General features: G+C 36.5%; 1 protein-coding gene across 1 annotated transcript in view; it reads right to left on the reverse strand.

Moving 5' to 3' along the window:
• Positions 1-15799: 15799 nt before the first annotated feature.
• Positions 15800-25027, reverse strand: part of LOC148822385 (nck-associated protein 5-like) — a 131562-nt gene continuing 122334 nt past the window's right edge. The window contains exon 17 of the mRNA XM_088930520.1: positions 15800-18102. Within this exon, the coding sequence (XP_088786646.1) occupies positions 17818-18102 (285 nt within the window). The 3' untranslated portion in view covers positions 15800-17817. The remainder of the gene's footprint in view (positions 18103-25027) is intronic.

Below are 25027 nucleotides of genomic sequence, written 5' to 3' on the forward strand. Positions count from 1 at the left end.
TGAGAGGAGGGCGGTGGGAAAACCTGCATAAAATACATAATACTGACAATAAATCACCACCAGAACTATATTAATATAGTACAGTTAAAGGTGAGCATTTATAAGACACCGATAAGGGCAATTATAAGACAGCAGAAACCTGCCTACTGCAGCTGCAGTTAATTGCAGGAAACCCGAAACAGACATAGTATAAGAGTTTTTAATATTAGATTAATGGGTGCTTCAAACTCTAAAAACTTCAAGTATGTGCTTAGATACAATGTGTGGGTTAACGGCGCATCGCTCTGAGAGGAACAGGTAGCAGAACCGCAAGAAATGCCCGTTAACCCTATTGCAACGCAATTTAGTTGAAGTTGACGCAAATGGTAAAACGACACCACAAAACGATCAAAATGGAAAGGAAATCACGCAAAATTGGACTGGGGGGATTTTAATCAATTAAATCCCTCGCATGCTGGAGGGATTCGTGGTACAAACGCGTAATTTACTGCCTGTTTTTCATTCACACAAGTACGCGTACTGGCGGTGTGGAGTTTAATTTGACCGTTTTCAGTCAATTTTGTAAGGTAAGTTCCTGTAACTGGAAGAGTACGCTGGCAGCTCACTGCGCGTTTTTTTATAGTTGCCTTTACGGTGACTTCAATCCGAACAGCGGGATAATATACATGCTTGGCAGCATTTTCATTTCTCCCAATTTTTGTACCGCCACGGCAGAGTGAATTTCAGAAATCTGAAAAAATATATATATATTACAATATTGACAGTGCATTCTGCTGATTCCGAGGCTACCTCTGTGAAGGGTTCTACTTCAGACTTAACGGAGATGCACATGAAGCCTCCATTGTAATGTGCGTCAAACAGTACAGTATTATGTATTTTAAACTTGCAGTTTGTAAGTACAGACAAGGGCTGCTGTTAAATGTGTGAGGATGAAAAGAATATGTTTTTTTTCCTGTTGAATAATCCATTTTATGCGGTAGAGATTTCTGAAATGCCCGATGAAGGATGAGAAAGAACACAGCGAGATAATGGTACAGGGAAAATTAATGCTTTTATATAGTTGGATCAAAGCAGGCTACACCCGCCCATCTATAATTACCCATTTAAATCATTATACTGAAAATGAAGATCAAATCTTAAATAATTATTTTAAAAATAGCCCACGACTTTCCCAACACGACGGTCCTGCACAAATGCTCTAAGGCAAGAAGTCGATTTCCTATCATGTGAAAACCGGTGTCTAGTGTGTTGAGCTGAATAACACAGTTCTCTCCATCGCCAGCCGCTATCAGAGAGGTGCTGTGGACGCAGCAATGATGCGAACATAACACTATCGAGTATAATTGTACGTTTTACAGGTAAAGTGTATACAGTTTTAACGCAACTCTTTTGTAGGTGGAGGGCTCTTACAGTTGGCATCTGGCCGTTTTTATTTTCATACCGTATGCGCCTGCCGGTTGTTGGTGAAACAAAAAAAAACAAACGTTTTTTTTTTCTTTTGATGCTGGAGAACAGGTAAAGATTATCGTGGACGTTTTTCTGTGCCCCGCATCATTTGAAAATTAAAGCGCATAGGATTCCCTGCTTGTGAATTTCCCCGCCTGCACTCATCGGAGAGCCAAGAAAGTCGGTTTATTAATTGCAAAAGTATCTCGGATCTGTGTACTGCAAAAGTTAAAAAAACGTTGGAAGACCTGACCCATTTTTTTTGTTCATGTACCTTTATCATAAGTTTTGTTTAATATTACAAGGAATGCAGTATATCCGCGTATTTGAAAGTCATTCATGACTAGCAGAATTAATTACTTATATTTATACTCGCATAATTGCCCATCAGGAGACTCTAATTGTTATAAATCCATCTGCTTTGTAAAGCAGTAGTGAACACAGTAAATTAATAGCCTACGGTAAGCACATAATAAATGCAAGAGCATTCACAGGTTGAAAAGACGTTTGTAGTGCCAGTTTGTATGATATTGAAAACGTTTATGTAGAGGGATATCAAAGAGGTCTCATTGAATCATAGTTCTTCTACCGGTTTAAATAACCCAATAGGAAAAAAAAAGTCTAAATTCTTGAAGAAATAAGCCTGGCAGGAACATCAGAAGACAGAATAAGGACAGCTATTTGAATGAGGCCTCCCAGTGTAATTTTGTGTGTTCTGCAGTACAAAAGATAGCATACTATAATATTAATTTGCAAAGGAGTTGAGCAGATGAGGTCTGATTCATGATAACTTTTTTTCTCGTTAACATTAAAATATTCATGCAAGATCAAACCAGTACATAAATCCCAGAACAGATTATTATCCAGCCATTGTGGATAACAGCCATCTTTTTTTCTGTGGATTAACTTAATGTATACCTACTGTACAATCAAAAACAAACCTACACAAGTGAAATAAGGGAATAGCAATGTAATGTTTTTTTTTCTTCACTACAATTAAAAAGTTGATCTGTAGGGAAATTTGTGCACTGCAAAAATGACCTTTTCATCACGACTCACTGAAGGCAAAAGAAAAAACACCTCTCACACACTCACACACTCACATGTCACGCCTACATTTTGTTAATCAATCAGGATTACCATACACAGATGACTTGATACTTCATACATCTAGTTCTATACACGACTTCAGGAAATTAGGAGGCTATAAAACAACCAACGTTCACTGCCATGATGCATAGCTTTAGGCTAATGGCCTTCACTTTTTGGACTATTCTGTGACCTTTTTGAAGACTCACAGAAGTCTCTAAAAAAGCTTTTCACCAACTGCTAAAATCAAGATACAGTACTTACTAGTACATGCAGTAGACTTGTTTAACTGTCAAAGAAGCAAAGTGATTTAAAGTGATTATACAAAGTTATTATATAATAATTCTGATAGCATTGAACTTTGAGGTTTAGAAACCTAATAATCTGTCTGGCAAATTTGTATATTTTCAGATGAACCAAAGCATAAGGCATACACACGTTAAATAGATATATAAGAATATACAGTCAAATACTGACAGTCGCGACGGAACATATTTTCCATAGAGTGTTTTGCACTTTATACAACTGCGGACAAATTGTATGTTTACGGGATGGAGTCACTTATTCTATTGAATATTGAATATTCATTCAGTGAATATTGCTCAGGAAGGACTTTATTATTGCACTGCAACCAATCTGACTGAGTTAATGGATTCTGTGTTATCAATAATGCGTTTCTTGTTTAAACAAATGACTCTGACTTTATTATACAAAGTATTTTACATAGTTTGTATCGATAGTTGTTGGAATTTTTCCGTCACACAGACACCTATAATTTATTTACAGCCTTTGGGTGGAGTAATATATGTTTGGAGCATGACCTTGAAAATTTAATTCAGGGCATGAGGAAAACGATATGCTGTCATTTATTGGTAGGTTTTCTGTATAAGGCTTCAAAGTAAATACATTGACTCTACAGCTGAATCTGGCTATGTAACACATTACTTATTTATATCGGCTGGATTAAAGGCACCATGGCAGCAAAGTCTTTTACTTTCAGTTTCTGTGTGAGTCTGTGGAATGGGAATGAAGTACAAAATCAGTTAACAAGATATATCCAACATTTATCACAACAGTACCAGGACATGAGAAAGCACTTAAAGCCCTTGGAGACAGATGCGAAACAATCATATATTCATTTGGGAAGCTTCAAGATCTCATTTTAATCTCTCTATGCAAATTGTGTTGACTACAACAGCCAGTACGTATTCTGATGGATATATTTCTAAATTAATGTTCTGTTGTACGAAATGGCACGACTTGTTTCAAATCTTGTTGAAACCTAAATGTGTCTGTCCTGTATATGGTGTGAAAACCAATCTGATCAAGGGGTTCTTTGATCCAGAGAAGGACTGAAAGAAGGCTTGAAGAGCAGTACAGTATTCTGAAACCAGAACTGTCTGATTCAAAGCAGCTTGCCAGGGGTTCCAGTCACGCACAGTGGTGAATCTCAAATCATGATATAGCTTTTTGTGATGCTGAATAGGTCACATTGATAACTATTTCTACTTTATAATTTTCAGAGAATGCATTATATCTCCGTGCTAACATAAATGTTCTGAGAGAAGGCTGTGACACAAGATGGGGAGTTGTTAAACAGAAGTTCAGCGGGAGATCAAACTGTAGTCTTGCACTTATTTTTATGTTATATGCATACTTTTATTGATGTCATATGCAGAGCAACTTTTGTGCACATTTTTTCTTTTGTTCAGCATTTTGGTCTCGTCAGAGACAGACATCTTCTACACTTAGTATTGTCAGACCTCCTACGTTTCTGCCACATTCCTCATTTTGCTCCCACCTCATCATCTCCTTGCACTTGCTGGCCTTTTAGCAGTCTAGGACTCGGCCATCCAACCTTCATTCACCTCCTCCAAGCAATAAGAGGAGTCGGACAAGCAGCTCTTTGACCTCAACCCCCTCATAGAAAACATCTGCACCCGCCATGAGAACTGCTCTGTTCTTCCAGTTCTCCTAATGCCATCCTTCCTCCCTCGAACTCCAGAACAACCACAGATACTTTCTTTCCCATTCCCCCCCTTTTCTCACCCTTTTTTCCAGAATCCCTGCTTGCTCTGCTCTCATCTTCTTTATCCCCATCACTCTCTGTTTTTGGTCCAGCGTCCAACTCACAGCACCTACAGCCCCAACCTATCCTCATCGTTTCATCTCCCCATTTCCCAGTCTTCGTTTTTGCCCTCTCTGTAGGAGTCCTCCTTCCCCCTCCCCCAGTCGTGGATGAGTACTGCATCACCCTGATGATGAGAGTGCACGTCATCACTCTTCTCTGGGCCTGTGCTGCTCCATTCTCAACCGTCTCCAGCCCTAGCTGATAACCGTCTTACCCCCCCTCAGCTGGCGTCCAACTGTTGTGGTGTCAGCCTTCAACTATCCCCTCCCCCAAACACACAGGCTTCTGCTCACAGCCTCTCATGAGCACTGGATTCCTAGTCACTTTACCTGCTATTTTTTTCTTCATTACCACCTCTTTAAGAACATCTCTTTACTTGGTATTTTTTTCTTCAGGACCACCTCTTTAAGAATATCTCTTTATCTGCCCCTCTTTTCTTCTGTTTTTTTTCTGTAGTGGGTTCCATGAGGAATCCGTCCATATCCATTCAGTTGCCGCAAACGGACCAGCGTGGGGAACTCTCATTATCAAGCTCGAATCCACAGTTAGCCATACGAGTCTCTTTGTTCTTGCCTCCTCATTTGTTTTGGTCAGCTGGGCTTCCTTGCATATCCAAACCAACGTGATCAAACAAAGCTCACATATCAATATTGGTCACCGTGTCATCAAGAAATTCTGACCTTATGTCCTTTCCTCAGCTGGGTGAGTTAACACCAAGCATTAAAATATTAAGCATGCTATCCCTTTATATTCATCATCAAGGCACATCAAGTAAAATTTGACTGGGCTACTGAATTGATGATTTATGACCCCCAATTCAGTAGGGAAGAGATGGTGTCAAATGATATCAGACTAAATGCAATTAAAGTGTTTTTCACTTACTCTTAATTTAAATATTTAAAATTAAGTGTAAGAGTCATTTAGGCAAAGACACTAAGTGCAGAAGATTCTGCATTGAAACAAAAAGCTTGAAAGTGTATCCTATTGTTTTGTTTTTTTTTCTGGTAAACACAATCACTAAGCTTAATACTTTTTTTCCTGCCCCATGTAGCCCTCAGGGTAGACCTGTCTCACTGCCACAATCTTATTACGAGAAATAGTAGAATCAGCAAGATGTGAAGGTGATAAGATGTTGTAATAATGCTTTTATTTTTTAAAGAAGTAAGTGGCTTGGGGGCTGAATAAATGCCATAATTAAACAATTGTGTTTAGGGTCTAAATATCTTCCTGATCAACTTTCTATAAAATCTGTTTTGTAAGCAGAAATTCTTTTTCCTGAGTTCATGGAAGAACCATAAAGAATGTTTTGACATCTCTCTTAAAGGAAAGATAACCGGCCAAGATGGTTAACTGGCTCATTATTTTCAGAGCGAAACAATTATCATTTGAAATTTTCACCTGAACTCCAATTCAGTTCATGAAGAGGCAGGTGCTGTGGACTCCAGCACTCTGCCAGATCCTTTCCACAGTCCCCAGATTTTCTCTCACTTCATTGTATAATTGATGAAGTAGAAGAAAGCTGATTGCATTGCCAATCAAATCACAAATTGTAAACTAGAAATCTTGGGCTTTATGCATTGCAGTGTAGCAAGCACTATGCTGTGTTGTCTAAAGTACAATCTCTGTTATTACACAGTAAGAGTTATGATCTTAATTCTCCGCTTTGTATGATGTCATGTAATGCAAGATAATTAGTTATAGACTGTTGTATCAAATAGAAGGAAGAGGCTTTATCTAATTTATTCCACTTAAAATAGCATCATTCATGCATTACAAGCAGCCCCCTAGTGCATTTCATCATGTTGCAGCTAACACAAGATTCAGCAGTCAAATGATGGAAGGATTGTGGGTATGTGGAATTTTCCGCTTGTCCTGCAGGGATTAAGCTTTCTGTCCCTGTGGCTACTGACATGCAGCACAACAAGCAAAACTACCCCAGCGGACACAAACACTCATTCTTTAAAATTTCGGAACTGCGACTGAATCACCAGGTATTACCCTTCAGTTCAGTGCAAGGAGCAGTTCATCAATCCAGCTTTTCCATAGGGAGCACTCACCCCTTTGTAGACACACATTCTGCACCTCCAAGTGTATCAGACACAGTGTATCTTGACTGACTGTGACATGTAGACGATGTCAGCCTAATTTACTTCGTTTTTGGTTATTAAATCATTGTTTGATTTTCCTGTCGTCTGTCAGTAATGGGAAAAGCTGAACTGCAAATTAATTTCAGTTCATTTGTGCACCAGATTTCCCTGTTAGGTGATGACAGAGGTGATTGCTACATTGTATACTGCTTACAATGTTAAAAAAAAACATTTTTTTCTTTCTGCCAGCTTTGGGATTGATATATATATACTGTACATGGATATGTTTATTTTAACAACTTTCCAGGTCATTTCAGAAAATATTTGATCACAAAATAAATGTATACACTGTTACTTCTTACCTCATATGCACTAAAAGACTACTATTCTTGACACTTTCCATGCTTGTTCTATTTAAACGCTGAATCAACACAAATTCGTCTCGAGCAGACTTGTGCTTTATTCAGTGACTAAAAGCCAGGGCTGAAGTCATTGCCTCAGACAGGCTGTCACTCGTAAAGGTTAGAAAGACCTTCCACTTTAAAGGACTGTTTTCACTCACGTTCTACATAACTAGACCTCCTTTTAACCAAAGAAAAAAGAATTTTTATTTTCCATTTGCTACTTGACTCTGCATCAACCTGTGTAAAGCATTAGCACTGATACCTAATGCCAGTTCAGATGTCCAGTCACTCTTTTCAGCAGAATGGTGAATGTACAGTACAAAACAAACAGCTATCCTACTTAAAATGGGTTTAAAAAGTGATAAAAAGCATATTAATAGAGGTAGACTTTCTACTTGATGATGATTCACTGAATGTTTTTGGTGTAATGCAACTAAAAATCTTTACTGTGGGTTTAACAAACACAAAGTAAATTATTCCTAAACTCTGGACCAAACCTATTATGGGAACATTATGGTGCTGGCTAATTCTGTTTAGGTACAATCTTGAGCAATCAACTGTCACATTGTTGGAGTGAATTATTAAACAGTAAATTAACACATTACCTCTTTAGGTAACATACAAACATACAGTATTACTTTTTGAAATGTATTTAGACATTTACTGTGCAATGGAATGGAAAATCCTTTTTTTATAATATTCTAATAGTAACTTAATTAAAACATTTCATTTAATGTCTTTCTGATATTTTGTTTCATCATCTGTAACACACAAGTAAGAAAACTGCGTGTCTTTTTACTAGGGAAACTAGTAAGAACAGAGGTCATCCATATTTCCCCGAATTCATGCTATTGGTCATTTCTACATGAGTGAGAGTTGGCACATGCAGGTTGTATATGGATAATTCCATAATTCCTAAAATAACAAATATAATCGTTTTGGATTTGCTTTGTAATTATAAAGGCCCAGCAAGATGGTGTGTACAGTAGAGTCTGCCACAAAGACAGGGAATTTCTTTTATTCTCCATAATCATGGCTCTGTTATCTCAGAATCCAGTGCTATTTTATTTGACAGCCTTCATCCTCCTGAAAGACGTGCATCCTTGAACATGTTTCTTAGTGAAATGACCTTTCCATATCTCTGGGCCAAACAATATCCCAATTAACAGCAACAGCAGCTGTGCATTTTAGACATGGGGCATTTCAGAGAAGAGCTGACCCCAACCTACCGGTAATCAAATCCACCACCACTGCCTCAAAATCTTGCCATTTAATTGTTTCTATTGCTTTCCCCCTGCTTTCTACTGACGGTGATGGGCTCTACTTTCCAGTGATACCTTTTTCAGTAAGATCTGAAAAGTTTTGAATCCTGCTGGCAAACGGAGATTAAACTGCTCTCGTGACACCAAAGGGTGTACTGCATCCCACTTATGTATGTTAGAAATATATGCAAAAATGTGATGTACTGGTTTCTAACATTTCAGTAGAACCCCCTCACTTACAAGGAATGAACCAGGGAGACAGCTGTAAGGGTGCAGTTGGGGTGGAGTGGAGTGCAGTGAAAGGAGGAGTGCTAAAAGAGAAGTGCAAGTTGAAGAGTTGTGGACTGCCAGTGATTATGTATACAGTATGTAGAGAACTAGAATTTGTCCTCCTCCCTAACTTCTGTTAATTAAAAACTATTTTCTTAAACCTCTTTAGAATGGTTGTTCACACAAATAACCAAACTTCCATGGGTTTTGGGAACTTATCAGTAAATTACACTTTCTTTTTTTAAGTTTAGAATCAGAAGTTACTTTTATTAAACTCACCCGATATCGAATCACCAACAGTGTTATTCGCAACTCAGTTTACAGCTATGAAAAACCGTGACCGCACACAGGGGAGAATGAGGAAGTGCAAACCGACTCCTTCGACCTGATCCCCTTTGAGCCACTTCTCTTTTTACATGTCATGATTACATGTCTGATTAGAGGAGTGGCCCTCGCCAATGATCATGCAAACACACCAGGGTGCTGTAGGGGTCCCCGTGTTACTGGGACAAGAAAGTAAGCAACAGTTCAGACATTACAAAATAAAAAAATTTTATTAGGCTGAAGTTAAAAGTGTTTTTACTTTACTGAGGGGGTCCTACTGGTGGCGGGATTTTCTCTTTACATTTTAGAAGGTTATGCAGAATTATCAGGAAGTGGCAGAATCTGCCTTAGGGATTTACGTGACTTACTTCTGTAGATTAGTATGGCTTAGTCAATATGATTAAGTACCTTTTGAGACTATTAGATTTTTCCAAGCTAGGTGAAGCAAGGTGCACCTTATAAATCATGTTTAAAATGTGGCAATTTTCCCAATGACTACACTGTAAATGTTTGTCATATTAATGACATCTGACAAGTGTCTAAACAATGCACTTAGAAAAAAATAGAATGCTACAGATGCAGTATATTGAAATAACTAAGTTTTCAAATACATGGGAGCACCTTTCCTCAGTTTTGTTTTCGATTGTTTGTGCATATATGGTATAAGGTAGCAGGTAGCTGTGTTTTACTAAGAAGCAATTTGCTTTGTACAAGAGCCGGATGAATGTGCAAGATTTATAATGAATAAAATGTTTGTTTTATATCCAACATTTATAGGCTATGTTGTGTCTGGAACTTAGAGTCTGTTAGTGTAACACAAGAACACAAAAACAGGAGGCTTTATTCCAAGGGCTGTGGAAGTACAGTATAGAACAAACTACTGTATCCAGTTAAGCTGTTGAAGCCGATATCCTGACTTCTTTTGGCCAGCCAAGCTAGATGGCCCAAACAGCTTCTTCTCATTTGTAAACCTTCTTACGTTCTTATCGATAAGATTACTTATACAGTATAACCGTAAAATATAGTACGCCAGACACATCTGATCATACAGTTTATGTACAACAAATGTCAAGAGACTTTTACTAGCTAAATTGCATTAGTATTGCACAGAAGGGGCTTCTTGCAGAAAGAAGAGGATTGTATTGTACCACAAGACCTCATTTTCTGGATGACCGCACAGTGACCTTGACATTATCACCTTTACAAGCTAAAAATGACAAGCGTGCTATTTTTTGCTGTTGTATTGTTTAAAGGTGCTTTATGCAGTCATTATTTTGGTCTAGTCTACCGTGCTATTAAACCATGTAGACACAGTATTTTAGGGAACAAGAATGATGTGTAATCATTGATCAAATTGTGCTGAGATCTTAATGTCCTTAAATTGCTAATAAAAATTAACTATCGTAGTGGCACATTTCTTATCCACTACTTGTGGATCGTACAGTCTCTTCATAACCCTTCCGTATTTAGGTTTTTTTTTGGAACTGACTCAAGACATATTTTAGTCAATAGAAGTATATTTATCTTTTTTTCCTAGAAATAAAATCACACATCAAAAGCCACAAGAAAGCTCATTCAGTTTAACTTGAAAAAAACTTTTCTGCTAATCAGTATTCATAGTACCATGCCCTGCAACGGTGCCTTTATTAAGAACACAAGTACAGATACAAATGAGAGGAGACCAATGTTCATCCAGCCCTTTTGGAATCTTGTTGAAATTCCAATTATATATACAGATTTAGAAATAGTGATAATCCGTAACTTTGAATTTTTGTACTCTTCTCTTTGTCTGCAACCCTTTAAAGCTTTATCCCCGAGTTCGTTCGTCTTCATGGGTGAAACTTCGATTGAAATTACAGAGACAGGTGTATTTATTCTGATATCGGGTGAACCTTATCATTGCACACAGGCAGAGGGCACTCCACTAATTGTGCAACTTATCAAGGTATTCTTCTGCACCTGAACTAATCTGGGTTTGTCATAGCAAAAAGCTGTCATGTTCATGCTATCAACATACTTAAAATGTTGATTGTTCTTTCCATTTTTTGCTGACATTTAACTTCCTTCACCAATAAAAGTGTTTAGTTTGGGCATTCATTCGTCGAAAATTAAAACTATTCACTTGAAAATGTGTTTACATAATTTCTAATTCAACAAAATGGGACATCATTGGAAGGGGGGTGAACTCTTTTGCAAGGCACCATATACTGTATATAGCAGAAAATATAAAGCTAAATAAATCATATCCACATAGCTGATGCTAGGGCCTTCAAGCTCCTTCCTCTGATGAATTTTGACAGTCACATTAGTCACATACAGTACAGCAGCCTTAAATGAAAAGGTTGCTTTATCTGAAATTGAGAAAATACACTAGTCTTAGCTCTCCACCCATAGCAGTGACATTCAGCATACCTGTTCTCAATTCACCTTGTCATCAGTGTATGGCACTTGGAATCAGTGAACCACACATTTACTGATGATGTATCTCATTTATGGTAAATAATGCATTTTGATCACTTTATCAGTCACACTTGAAAATAGAGACCAAGCACATAGAGAACACAAAGGGAGTTATTTAAAGCAACATTTGTAGTGAATGGTGTGCAGCAAGTTTGTGTGCTAAATGCTTGATAAGTTGAAACTTTTTAGTAGGATTGCTTATCTCATAATTCCAAGCCTCACACAGCTCAACATCCTGGAATTTTAAGATGAGCTACCTTGTACTTGCTCACTGCTACTTTAATTGTAGCCCTGCAGCCAATGAATTGTTTTTATATTACATTATTTGTGGAATAAATTAAAACGAGGAGATCTTATTTGTTTTACAAATTGGTATTATAGAAATATACTGTACATAATAATTAGATAAGATGTCACCAATTATGGCTAACATGGAAGAGCCACTTACTCATTTCTTTACAGGGTGACTATGAAAATTCCAGCCTCCGAATAGGATTCATTATGAATAATAAAACCCAAGAATTAAGAGTACTGAAAGGATTATGGCGTGTTTAGTAAAAATTTGGCTTATCCCACTTGGTTGAAGCCTGACCTACAGGCCAGAGGATGAGGAGGCTGGAACTCCCCTGCAGAGTGAGGAGTGACCAAGGGGCAGCTGCAGAGCAGGAGAAAACGTAGGTATTTATATTGTTTAGGAGAAGAAATGACATCAGGAGTGATTGCTAATTACTGACAGCTGAGGCAGTAGGTTGAACCCCATTCAGTAAGCTTGCTAAGAAAACCCATAATTTAAAAATAAAAACAACTGTAGGCTGCAACACACATCTCAGACTTTTAATGGGCTGTGCAAACTTTCTTTTATTTGATTTGTTTTTGTTTAAAAGGTAGATAACGTTGGATTAACTAAGGTTAATTAGTTTTGCTTTGGCAAGGCAAAAGCAAAACTCTTGTTGGCTTACATGCTCTTTTGCATGTACTGTAAGCATGATTTATTTTTGTGGAGTTACAGCACATCTGTTATGATCATAAAAGCTTAAATATTATACTTTGAATTACAGTATTTGTCTAATACACTCCTACAGAGCACTGGCCTGTTGGCGCAAACCTTCTTTAGTGTTTGTTAGTCTGTAAGTATAAATCATTTAAATTAAAGGCAACATTATTTTACATATAAAGGGATAAAAATAAAACTAAAATGAAATTTAAGCATACAGACATTTCTCACAAAATCACAGCAGCTGTAACAAACATGCATTAATTTTATTAATGATCCTGCATGTCTCCACATGAAAAATGAGGGTTTTGATTAGTCTGAAATTATTCAATATAATACAAGTTCACTGAAACAGCTGTCTGTGAAAAGAGTGTCTGTGCAAGTAAAGCAGTTCTACAAAAAATCAAATGGCGTTTTATGGAGTTTAGGAACTTTGGTGTTATTTTAACCCTTTGCTGTCATTTTAATTGTGTTTACTGCATTTTTTTCATCTGTGTTGCATTACTCAGACTGCTCTGATGCTGAAATATTGACACAATCACTTATTTAATCACGACAAGAATATTGGAATGCCCTACTTGGGGAACTTCTGAGGTACTACAATAAACAGGCTTCAGTACAGTATGTCCAGAATTTAGCAGCCCATGCTAATCTGAAGTACCCTGCATTTGCACATGCCTGGTATCCACTAAATTATATTATTTCCCTTTGAAATCTGAAATGGATCTTGAAGTTTGCTTGCTCGTGCATAATTAATATACTATTAACAATAATCTTATGGGGTTACTGCATGAGTTATATTATAGACTATAACCTCAGATGTTCTGATTCTGGTCTCTTACTCAAAGTTCAGCTTCTGAGACTGTTAGCATTTTTAAAAACCTGCTTAAAAGCCATATTTTTTTACAAAAGTTTTTAGATTACAATTTAGTCATACTCTTGGGTTCAGTAAGTTAATTTATGTACTTTTTTCCTCTCCTTTGGCTTCTGCTGTGTTTTGTGTTCTGCTGTTGCACAACACTTAGTGTTTCTTAAAAATCACCCAGAGGTATTATTATTTTGTTATTATAAATAACTGTACTGTTGTTTAAAGCCCACCTTCTTGATTTTTATTTTCATCTGCAACATCTGTACGCTCATGCTACCCAGGCATGAGGGTTTAAAACCGAGAATGAAGGTAAGAAAACGTACTGTATGTGTCAGGGAACCAATAAGTAATATAGGAGAATTCCAGGCGGGGAATTCGCTATACTGCACATCCATCCATCCATCCATCTCAAGCAATGCACGTTGCTTCACTCAAGAAGATGGGCTTTAAACAACAGTACAGTTATCTTATTTATAATAACAAAATATTATATATATTGGAGCGGTGGAGCGGTGGTTCTGTGGCTAAGGATCTGCGCCTGTGGCTGGAAGGTTGCAGCAGCTGGCAGAGGAATCCTACTCCGTTGGGCCCCTGAGTAAGGCCCTTAACCCCAACTGCTCCAGGGGCGCCGTACAATGGCTGACCCTGCGCTCTGACCCCCCAGCTTCTCTCCCTGTCTGTGTGTCTCATGGAGAGCAAGCTGGGCTATGTGAAAAGATGAATTCCTAATGCAAGAAATTGTATAGGGCTAATAAAGTGATGTTAGCCACTCGGCCGGGGCAGGGTCACAGCAAGCCACCGTCTGTCCTGGAAGCACAGGACAGCTCCACCTCTGGGCAGGCACGCCGGTCCCCTGCAGGGCCATGGAGAACAGCCTGTCAGACACAGCCACCCATGGGGGTGAGCATGCAAACCCCTCACGCCACCATCCCTCTCACTTGCTAAATATTTAGATGTGTTATATTCTTCTGGTTGTCTCTTCTGTTTTCTACAAGCAATGCTCTGCTAGAGCTTAGTGTTTCATAGATATACCATTTACAGTATTGTTTCCTACAAGGTAATGTTGTCTTTTGCTCAGACAGAAGGAAAATGAACAAAGTAAGAAAAATCACTGAACATTTATTGATACTTGTAGACATTTTCCATATGCAAAGCTTAATTATTCTTCTATTGATAATCAGAAGTTGCTAAAAAACAGTTATGGCCCAGCTGTTGTATCTCAGAGATAAGAAATGGTAATCTTTGAAGAAACACCATGAGTTTATAAAAAGAAAAGGATCATTTTTTGCTTATACTTGAATTTAAGGCCAAAGAATGACAAATTGTCCCCCAGCCAAATGTGGCCAGCCTGAATTTTGTTTAATGTCACGGAGCAGCTCATAATGTCATTTATGATAAACCATAAGGCTTCAGCATCACAGATAGTGCATGGTTTTTGCTTAATTGATTTAGTATTTCATAATTCTTAAAACTTTTTAAACAGAAAACCAATTTATATCTGAGAAAACATTCAATTTCATTGTACTTCATTTTTGAAGTACAGTATATGAATTGATTAAAGTATTACTATTCAAAATCTTGCTCCACATTACTCTTCTGGTTATTAAGATGTATGTGGCTTTTTATGCTAATAGTACCTTAACTAAATAGGCTTCTAAACGATCAGTTCCATTTTAACATTGTTTTGCTGCCAGTAACTTCATCACCTTGTGGGCTGATCACATAGAACCACAAAAACCAAGCAAGACTGGGGCTGGCCAGTAGTGCCTGCGGAGACCTCAATGGAAAACTACAGTAGGTTGCGGATGTGAGTGGTGTTGGTGGACCAGTAGGGGCCGATCATCCCTTTGGAATCTGAATTTTCATACCAACGGCTAGGGACACCTGCTGGAGGAGATGCTGTCCTTTGGATGAAATGTTAAAGCAAAGTCCTTATTACCAGGCCAGGAACAAAACCAATAGCACTGTTGTACAGGTGCCAGCCACATTGTTCAGACTAAATGCTATTCTGGTCATACACAATCAGGCCTCTCCTAAAGTTCCTCCTTGATTCATCTGGTGAAGTAATTTCTCTCTACTCCACTCTATCTGCTGCGAAGTGGGGCTTTGTTGCAGAATGGCTCACGTGACCCAAGTGGGGCTACACTTCAGTAGGTGGATGAAATGTCTATTTGTTAAGTACTCTGATATCCCCTTGGATAAAACATACTGCGTACAGTAAATTAAACTATTTAAGAATTATAAGTATTATTCAACTGAAGATTTATCTATGTCTTTATTGTCCTTCTGTAATGATTCATACTGTACGTTTCCAGATGTTATCTGGTGTAACTAAGTGACACTCTCCTTCACATTCTCAAGTTATAATGTATATATCTATATATACATATAGCTATACATTTTCCCCTAAATATCCTGAAAAAACTGAACGACAATAAAACAGCTTTCCAATTACAATCAGACATTTTTAAAACTTAAAAAAAACAGAAATTATTTTATTTATGACAACATCATTACATAAAATATGGCATAAACTTCTACTGTAAAAGCAAAAAATTGCACAATTACCAAAGTAACACTGTTGGTACCATATTATCTTAAAATTTAACAATAATGGAAAAAATCAGAAATAATACAATACGCTACTTTACAGTTGCATATACAAAAGTAGGTATAAATACATCACAGCTAGAAAAATACAGTTGTCATTTGAAATAGACTCTCTCCTTACATATGAACACAGTTTCATAGAAAAAAAATGAAATACAGTGTGTTTTCTTTGTTAGCACCGTTAAAGTGATCTGTATACTGAATATGTGGATTTTGGTCAAGACCCAAAACATTATGAGTTAAGGTGATGTTGGTTGTGCTAATAGTTTTTACAGAACAACAATTTAAAATAAAAGATTTACAGACCTTCACACTTTCAGGTTTCTCAAAAAACAAAAACAGAACAATTTAAAAGAACTGTTCAAGACAAAGAACAGCTTACAAAGCAACTATTGTCACTTACAATTTAAGGATCTATTTTTTTGTGCATGCTATCAGTCCCTGATGGCTTGTGTCTGATCTTGTAACAGAATTATTAACAAACAGCACTTCAAAGAGCACTGTTTACACATAAAAACAGAATAGAAATGACAATGAAAATGAAATGAGGCGATATTCGGCTGCAAATCTGCACTGTTGTTTAGAAGCTAGTAATATATTCTGCATAAAAAGTATTCTATACAAATTTATTAAGAACTTTGTCATCCCTACTTTTTCACATTGACCTGACAGTACAGTTGTGAAAATTCCAGTGTATAAAAATGTTTATAGTATTTCTTTAAGATAAAGGTAAATTGGAGTACACATACCTCACTATGTTGTGCATTGGAAAATCTGAATGTCATTAGCTGTACTGTTATTAAGAAAGTCTTTCTGAACTAGTAAATTTGAAATTATTGATGGTATACCTCAATTACACTACACCCTCCTTAAAATTACCCTAACTTTGAAGTAATCTCTTACGTCTCTAATCTAAAAACCCGAATTACTTTAACAAATATTTTCACTTGGTCCAGCCAGGTTCATTAAATGACGATTGAAAGCCACATCTTGCTGTCAATCATTCTTCCAAAAAATAATGGAAGCTCGTCCTTTCAAAATTGGTTTAACTTCCTTTGATTCTCTGGTTTTTTATATTTAGGAGAAGCACAGTATGTGCTTCAGTTTCATAGTCAAACAAATTCTTTGTCTTTCTTTCAAATTTGGTTTTAAACTGTCTATAAAAGTAAATGCCCTTTAAAATAAAAACTGTAAAAATAAACTCAGTTTTATAAATATCAGCAGCCTATAGTGATTTTCTGATTTATTATCTATTACTATCTTATATCGGCAACAATGAAAATAAAGATCATGCTCTCAAAGAACTCAGTTTTTATGGATTTTCATTCAGGTGAGGGAAGTGGGTATGCATAACTATAGCCTAATCAATATTATCTGCCAGTAAGTTTTCCTGTATTTGCTGTCCTCCTTGTTTAACAGTTAATCTACGACCCACAGAAGAGATTTTTCTTTTGCCTCATTCATTATCCAAAACCAGATTACATCTATTAAAATATGAATGATTTTAAACGTAATTACAGATAAGTTAACAAACCATGTATTTTAGACAAATCTGTAAACTCAGATGATGGCACCGAAATAATATTTATTGCTTTCTTTCATTTTGCTACAAATATATTTTTGATTTGAATTTACAGGAATCTTTGTACAGTATTTATAACAGTGCAATTTTCCCAAAATCTCAGAAATTGTACACTCTGCCATGAAATGCAGATTTCAAATATTGCTGCTCTTACAGTGACAATTACAGTGTGCTTTCATTCTCTGCAACACTGGGAATGTTCTTTTTTAAATTCCATCAACTCCTCCTTCTAGATTAAGTGCTCCACAGGGAAGAAACCCCCCCGTATGTACCTGCATGTCTCTATATCTTTATACGTCATTGGAGCCTTGACTGGCACAAGAGGAAAAGCTGTCATATAAAGAATCACTCAGTGATTCCAGATTGTCCACACCAGGCTTATCAGAGCAACTTGAAGAAGCTTCTTCAGTCCTGCAATGTTCATCTTTTGCCCCATCAGCCTTGTTGATAGTCTTCCTTTCTTTCTCCACAAAGGGCCCACTGTTGCTGTTGATTTTGTTAAGAGACTCCAGGGAGATTTTAGAAAAGTCTGACATCTTAGGCCCTTCTTTCTTCTCTTCCACTTGCTTCGTTTCCTGTTATTAAAACAAAAACAGACAGACATGCTAACAGTTAATATACAGTATGGACTGGTCTGCCATTCACAATAGTAGTACAGTATAATGGCAATTCACTGTGTTAAATTAAAGGAGCTAGACGATTAATTACGCGTCTGAGCCTTTTAGATGTACAGCAGTAACACAGATATATTTCAGCTTCTAAACTGAAGTCTTAAGTCCAAGCAAAATCAAAAACAATTAAATCAGTTAAATCCTAATCAACAGAATTACACAGCATAAAATAATCAGGACACCTTCAGCGTGCAACACGTTAATAAAGGAGTAGCAGCCTACATTATAATAGTTACAATGTACAGTGTGCTTACAATGTATTCCACCAAATATGTAACATACCAAATTTAAAATGTAAGTTGCTATGTAACAAGTGTACTTTTGATTCAATATGTAGATTGACAAAAATGACAAAATTACTTGGAAGTTGTGGTGCATAATCAGTTTACATCTCTTTGAACTTGAGGAACGATAACTACAAATATTTAGACATGTAAGGTGTGATTAACCAGCCATAGAATTTAGACCCATTTGTAGAAACAAAGCCACATGTGTCACTAGAGACAGGATTCATATAACTTGATTCCACGAGATGCGAAAATCCTGAATCTTCCTTTGGATAATTTGGGACATACTGAGTACTACAGTAATTCTCTTGAATCAGGACAGATTTATATGTTTAAAAGATCATATATGTTTACTAATATATTAAGTATAAAAAACATTTTTTTTTAAATGCCCCTTTTGCTGGGCAAAGTAAAATTACTTTTGGTACTGTATCTTGTAAATACAGATGACCTATTATGAAGTTAGTATTTGAACGGATCAAAGACTCCTAAATCATGAAACTTATAGTGCATCTCATCAATGTTTTTTATATTTTAGAGACAGATATGCGTCTTTTTGGCTACGTTTAGTGGCTTACAGATACACTTTTAAGATCACACAATAAAATGAAATATTACTTGAGAATTAAGGTTTCAAATTTATATGGTAAGGTAAGAGAGTAAAAAGGAAAAGATAATTTCCTTTCAGCTCGTAAATTCTTCAGCAAAGGATTTTAATGAACATTTGTATACCTGTAAGCTCTTAGATTTCTGCGCACAGTAAAAACAACCTTCTCAGTTGTCATCAGAAAAAAAAACTACATCTTTTACATGTGCAGTTTGACATTCTCAAATGCTTGAGAGCTGTTTGTCTCCATCATAGCCCACACGGCTGTACCCCTGAGCGGGGTGGAAGCATTTCTCTAACGGGCTTCAACGAGTTCACATCTAAACATAATCTCTGGAAAGGAGTCACTTAAAAGAACATAATTTCTGAAATTTGACTCTGAAATTGGAGATGACTGTGTTTGCCCTCCTTCCAAGTATAACCCTGTTTTGAGGCATTATTAAAGAGGGGTAGATGAGCTGAGATGAGGTTTCACATTCCCAGGTGACTCCATATCTTCAAGATGCCATCTGGCGCAGTGGTCTCTTTCACTGACTGAGAGGTGACAACACTGCAGGGATCAAGCCCAACCCTGACAATTGCCTTGAGAAAATCCAGACGCACACATGCATACACCAGTTATTCTTAGGGTTTGACCTGCATTACTTTCCATTATTCCAAGTCTGTTATCGCCCTGCAGACTTACCTGTATGAATACTAGAAATATTGTACACATACTGTACTAGAGACAAAGAGAGTTATACAAACTTCAACTATGCTGAAAGTTACAAAAATGGCCTCCGATAGAAAAACATTTAAGTCAACATGTCATTCTGTGTTTTTTTTTCCAAATACACTATGCGTTTGGCAGTGTTTAAAATGTGGGGGATGTTGCCATATGGGTAATTACAATTGCACTTAAAATGTTCTGAAACCCACTTACAATTAAATGGTTGCTAGTAGAAACTGATTGGAATTGGCCAATTGAAGTTTGCTACTAAAGATTGTACTTCAAACACACCATCAGGCCATTTTCCTGGAATTTAAAGTAAGCTGAATTTTTCTTCATGCATTTTCATTGTATTTCCCTGGAGTCTGCCCAGCTCAGAACTGGACAAACAAATTGCTGCTCATCAGTCAAATAGCTGCAGGGAACAGCAAACTCAGATGCTATAACAGTTAAGCTAATTGAAATCAGGCTGTGTGCTTCTGTAGATCTGCAGACTGCACAGCATACGTAGTGATGGTGTCTGTAATTTGCCAATGTAAAATTAAAATATTTCATTTCTGTTGTACACTAAGCATTGAAAATGCATTTAAAAAGCAAAAACTTTTAAAGCAAAAGAGCAGAATTTTAAAACAGAGTTAAAGTCCTTGTCACCGTCACTCAAGAAAGAGGCAGTGCTCATGGACTGCAGAATTACTATGGCAGCCCAATCCATGTAAAGGGTGACATACAGTACCTGAACCAAGAATTTATCGACCAATAAGTCTGATGTCTATTACATGTAATGCACTGCATAAAGTAATGCACAAAAAACAGTTATTCAAACTGGAGTATCACCTATATGGAAATAAGATCTTAGGGAATAGTCAATTTGAATCGAACAACAACAACAACAACAACAACAACAGCAACAGCAACAGCAACACAGATACACAGATACACAGATACACACAGAGCCTATGATATTTAAAACCCAGCCATGTTGTTGAAGCTAATACCCTGGTACCCTGGCTTCTTTTTCTTTTCTTTTTTTCTTGCTTCCTGGATCAATGAGTTATTAACTACCCAATGGGCTAGAAAGTAAGATTTGTAAATTTGTAAGATTTCTTTTGTTTTAAAAGGACTGACTGTAGATTCCACGCTGGGTTGCTAGGGTTAGATAATTTAATGTGTCCCTAAAACACTAGTATCTTCCATTTTTTCCACTGAGATTTGATAGCTCTTTAGACAGGAGACTGCAGATCTATGTACTAGTAGGTAAACACAACACTAATATAGCAGGAATAACGTACCTTATTCACTCTCCAATCAGCCATAATAAATAAATTAACTAATAATCAGGCTCTAATTCATGATTGCTTAGGAAAATAGTAATTCATGTAAGAAATATTATTGTAAAGCTCAGTAACCTTTTCTGTAATCTTGCAGAACTTACATAAATAACTGTGATATTAGAGAACAGATTCAGATTTTAATTTATAAAATATCATGAAACTGTTAGGCTGCTGACATCTGTACTAATAGAGTACAGTGGGGTGTCTTGTAAAACAGCTGTTCCTGTTGTCAGGTAGAATCCAAGTTTTCTCAATACGGCCGAGTGACAACATAGCGCTTGTATTTTACAGTGTGAGAAAAAATATTCACCAAGGATCCAGACACCCCAGGATTTCTTGTTTCTGTTATTGCATTGACAAAACGTATTAAACCTTTGTCAGCAGGACTTCAGCACCTTTTTTAGCTTGGTTGTTTCACATGGATTATCCAAAGCCACTGCTGGGAATCCCATTTTCCAACAGCAGCCTATAAGATTATCTTTTAAATCGATTAGTTGGAATTACATACTGTATATTGTCTCTTTTAAGTGTGCACAGTGATCTATGAGTGACCTCCTGGCAAAGATGTTGAATTCAAATTTAAAAAAAAAGCCTAGCAACACCACAAAATACCAACACAGAGACCTGGTCAATCCTTTAGAACTGAGCTTTTTGAAATTATACACCTTCTGCTTATGTAAACTCCTCCTGGCTATTATACTAGAGCTGGAGCTCAACAAAGATTCCTGTGAGTCACATACTGTATGAGGAACAAAACATGTAATGAGGATTTGAAGAAGATCCCTAAAATCAATACATAAATTAAAAACTGAAATAAAACAGTTGAAACATTTTACACCTCTGAATAGAAGTTACATACCCCATTGTATTAAAAACATTAGCTATAGTGGAAAGCAGAACTTTTGTAATGTTTTTTATTGTTTTATATTTACAGATGGTTTATTTACTGAACTTGAAAAAATGCAACTATACATACTTTATCTTTGGAGGTACTGTACAAATGTACAGTGTTTAAAAACACTTCTATGCATCCGTTTGATATTTTAAATATTTATGTTGCTTGATATCTTTTTAATATTTAAGAATATATTTCTGTTTTCTTAATTTTCTAAAAAAAGTTTTCTACCCTTTTAAAAAAATTAAATTCAATTGATCAAGTAATCTCTTAACAAAGTAAAAAATAAACCAGATTTGTACTAGCAAGAGTTTATATTTCTAGAGCTGAATTATTCCCAACATGTTGCCAATGAATGATTCTCGAATTTAAAAGTATCAGGAGGGATATGTCTGACTCTGCATCAGTAGAGAGCTCTTCTGCAGCTACAGTAACCCACAATGATGAAGCTGTTCATAATTCACTACACTCATCCTTTCTCCACTGCCTTCTCAAATTAGAAACAGAATTCAGTGTTCTCTAACTATGTTATGGTTAACAATGTCTTTGCCTCTGTTCTCATAACAATCTACCATTAACTTTTCACACTAGGCTGAAATGTCTACTAGAATGTTTTTTTAGGTCCTAAACAAAAATCCCATTATCACAGCATTGTATCAGTCCATGACCTACCCAACAGAGACCAAACACAGTCCCCAGATTAATGGAATAAGTCCTCCCTCTATTGCCAAGGCTAAAATTACATTATGATATGCATCTCAGGGACCAGGAACATTCCCATTATTAAGTTTTAATGGCATAATTAGCACTGCTCAGTGCTTTTCATTTGTCTTGGGTAGATAGAAGGTGGGTTACCTAAAAAGCCTTTCTCTTCATGGCTGTATTTTGGTACATAATGCTATATTTGAGGTTCTGTACTAATCAAAATTGGCTTGGTATGTTCAGTTTTAATACAATCGGTAATACAATCAGAAAGGAAGTGTTAATAGCAAACAGTCAGTATCTTCAGCTCTTATATTTCTAAATTCATGCAGTAAATAGAGAAGTGCAGTTAAATGCCTTTTGTTACCAATTCTATCAAATGCTTCCTCTCTTTGACAGGAAAATGCTAGACTTGTTAATCACTGTTAAATGCCCATTGTCACTCAACTATAAGACTTGACTGAGTATAATTTAGTGACACAAAACCCCTCTGGCATCCAATTGTTTTTATAAAGGACTGTTGGGTCAGAAGCTCTTGATTTTGTGTTGATTAGAGAGTGCAATCTTGTGCCAGATAACTGAAAATGAAAGGACAGCATTGCATCCAATGTCAACTTTAAACATGAATGTCATAAGTGAGTTATCTTAATGTTTTTTTCAAATTTACCATTTTAATTAAATTTGGTAAGAATGTAAATTAATGTATATTATATTGTGCTAGTTAAACAGTTACTGTATGTTAGGAATTGATTACCATTTATTCCAAAAGATTCATTGCTTCAGGTATAGTACAGTTACTATTATAATCATCACACCAGTGCGACGAATACTACTACTATTATTATTTGTAATTTATTTATTTATTCTGCAATTTCCCTCACGGGATCAATAAAGTATCTATCTATTTGACTGATGCTTTTATCCAAACTGATTAGTATTTGTAAAGCTGGATATTTACTGGAGCAGTCTCGGTGTACAGTACTGTGCTCAAAGGTACATGGCCCTAAATGTTCAGACTGGAATTTGAACCCACAACAATGAGACTAATAATTGATTAGCAGTTGGAGTGATACTTTAGAGCAAAGGGGTTTATGTGATTCGTGGATGTTGAGAATTCTCATTGTTGGTCATACCAGTTATCACAGCAAATAAAATATATGATATGTCATACTACAGTATGTTTAAGGAATAGCAAGATGTATTATTCTGCATGACAATTGCCAAGAATAAGTGTTTTTCTGATAATGGATGGATGGATTGTACAACAGGCTAGGGATCAGTCTTTCTATGGAGACAGTGTTAATTAATTATAGACACAGACGTTATCCCTTCCAGTGTTCTCTGGAGACCTTTTTAATTAATCTTTGTGTAATACATATCACATCCACATTCAGAAAATGATGGGTATCTAATACCAGCACATATTTATAGTTGGCTGTAAACTAGAAACAAATTCAAAGCTTCCTATTGACACTACCCATAGGTTTTTACCGAGTATCTCAAATGCAGGTAGGACAATCCCTGGGAAATACTGTAAATCACACTTAAAGCAATATTACAGACCTGTCACTAATCCAGCTGCATAACAATATTTTTAAAATTATTTGACAGACCGATTAATCTAAATGCTTACCATAATGGAACAACACAATTGTGACATTACTTGTTGAGGAAAAAACTGAACTATGTTATTATTATGCGTTGACCTTCAACATGTGTATATTCACCTTTCCAAAATATTGAATGACTGAACATGGAGTACAGCAGTCACCAGTGTAACAGGGCTCATAAGTGAATAAGTGATGTCACCCCCTTGAAAAGCAAACTATTCTCCCACAGCAGAAGAGCACAGCGGGGTTCACCACTGTCCAGAGAGTGGCAATGTGTCTGCTCTAACTTGTAGGCAACCGTGATCGAATCCCAGCAGAGACACAGCAGGGCTATACATGTTACACATATGATGGACAAAGATATGAATCACAGCATATAATAATATTAATTAGTCACATCTTATTCACATCACTGGAAAACTGAGCTGTCTAAAGAGACGTCCAATTCTGTTTTTTAAGAGTTTTCTTTTGTATATTATGTCAGGACATGCAAACCTTGAAAACTGGTTTAACCTTATTAGGACTCATAAGCATAGTATAGCTGCATCTTGTCAAACCATGGAATGTGATTCATAAAGAAACATCTTTCAGAGTCAGGGTGTTTTTATGAGCATGCAGAAGTCACAATATATCAGGGAATAAATAAATATTAATTACCCAATATAGATGGACATATGCTATTACTTTT

Source organism: Atractosteus spatula, chromosome 13 (genome assembly GCF_055471065.1).
Source record: "Atractosteus spatula isolate fAtrSpa1 chromosome 13, fAtrSpa1.hap1, whole genome shotgun sequence".
NCBI classification, from domain to species: domain Eukaryota; kingdom Metazoa; phylum Chordata; class Actinopteri; order Semionotiformes; family Lepisosteidae; genus Atractosteus; species Atractosteus spatula.